This window comes from Mustelus asterias, chromosome 12 (genome assembly GCF_964213995.1).
Source record: "Mustelus asterias chromosome 12, sMusAst1.hap1.1, whole genome shotgun sequence".
Lineage (NCBI taxonomy): Eukaryota > Metazoa > Chordata > Chondrichthyes > Carcharhiniformes > Triakidae > Mustelus > Mustelus asterias.
In genome coordinates, this window is record NC_135812.1 from 101,925,960 (window position 1) to 101,927,740 (window position 1,781).

General features: G+C 54.9%; 1 protein-coding gene across 1 annotated transcript in view; it reads left to right on the forward strand.

Annotated features, from left to right (window-relative positions):
* The first annotated feature begins 330 nt into the window (after nucleotides 1-330).
* slc25a10a (solute carrier family 25 member 10a) overlaps nucleotides 331-1,781 on the forward strand; it is a 26,045-nt gene continuing 24,594 nt past the window's right edge. Inside the window, exon 1 of the mRNA XM_078225741.1 lies at nucleotides 331-717. Coding sequence (XP_078081867.1) covers nucleotides 628-717 — 90 coding nt within the window. The 5' untranslated portion in view covers nucleotides 331-627. The remainder of the gene's footprint in view (nucleotides 718-1,781) is intronic.

Below are 1,781 nucleotides of genomic sequence, written 5' to 3' on the forward strand. Positions count from 1 at the left end.
GCAGCCTGCTCCCCCACACACACACACACTGAGCAGCCGCTCCACGCACACACTGAGCAGCTGCTCCCCACACACTGAGCAGCCGCTCCCCACACACACTGAGCAGCAGCTCCACACACAGGGAGTCTGAGCCCTGCTTTGATACATTGGGCTGTCAATCACACCCGCCCCACCTGCCCATTGTTGGGTGGCGAAAGGGGGCTTTGCGGTGATTGGAGGAGGCGGCCGTCAATCACAATGACCCCGCCCCCCCGTCCGGGCGACGTTCCATCCGCTTTGTGTCCGTTTTTGTTGCAAAAAACTGAGGCCGTGCGGCCAGATGGACTGCTGCAGCCGCACTGTCTGGCTGATCCAGCCGCTCTGTCTGCCTGGTTGCTATCTGTCTGCTGCCTGTCTGGGGGGCGGCGGCTGAGCTTCAGGAAGGCAGATTGGCTGCATTGCAAACTCGCCCCTCTCTCTGTGCCGGAGGGTGATTCAACCATCACTGCAGCCGGCAGAGCGGCTCAAACTGACCCTGTCAACACAGCCTGCGATTCATCCCAGCCCCGCGGCCAAGCAGCTTCCACCCCCCCTTCCAGACAGGGGGCAAGTCCGAGCAGACTCCCCCCCCCCCCCCCCCAGCTCAGGATGCAGCAGAAGCGGATCTCTCGCTGGTATTTCGGGGGCTTGGCATCATGCGGGGCGGCATGCTGCACCCACCCGCTGGACCTGCTCAAGGTGAGTGGTCATGGTGTGGAGATGCTGGTGTTGGACTGGGGTAAACACAGTCAGGAGTCTAACAACAGCTTAAAGTCCCACAGCTTTATTTGGTAGCAAACGCCACTAGCTTTCGGAGCAGCGCTCCGAAAGCTAGTGGCGTTTGCTCCCAAATAAAGCTGTGGGACTTTAAGCTGGTGTTGTTAGACTCCTTCAAGGTGAGTGGTCCCAGGTGAGAGCAGCAGCTCCAGGGGGAAGGACTGTGTGTGAGAGAGAGAGCCAGGACTGTGAGAGAGAACCAGTGCATTGCACCATCCCTCTGCTCATCTCTGCACCTAGAGCAGTTTAATTCTTTAAAAAAAAAATCTTTCAGTTATTTGGGGTCCCTCATTCAGTGAGACAATCTTAATAACTTGCAACAAGCCAGTTGCAGAGTTTGCATTTCCGGTACAGTTGGCAGGGCTGCAGGCTCCTCGGCACAAGGGTTTAGAAAGTGAATTATCGCGTTTTTGTGGACTTATTGAGTGGATTGCAGTCTATACCAAGAGTACTTCCCTATATTTCTGATTGGGCTCACGTGGCAGCTGTATGAGAGAGAGAGGGTGCTGTGACATACTTTATTTCATTGTGTAGAATGCTTTTTGCCCCCTACAGTACATGTCTCAGCTCCTGCCCAGGGCTGCTGCTAATTGGTTTTCCCCCTCAGTTTTTCTGACACAGGGGTTTACATTTTGAGGCCTTCTTGTTCTTTACCATCACGCTCTCTCCAGGGGACATAGATCATACAGTGCAGAAGAGGCCATTCGTCCCATTGAGTCCGCACCGACACATTGGAAATACGTGAACTCACATCTAGCCCCATCTGCCAGCACTTGGCCCATGGCCCTGAATATTATGACGTACCAAGTGCTCATCCAGATACTTTGTAAAGGATGTGAGTCAATTCGCTTCCACCACCCTCCCAGGAAGCGCATTCCAGACCATCACCACCCTCTGGGTAAAAAATGCTTTTACTCACATTCCCCCCCTCTGCCCCGCCAACCTCCTGCCCCTCACCGTGGACCTATGTCCCCTTGTGACTGATC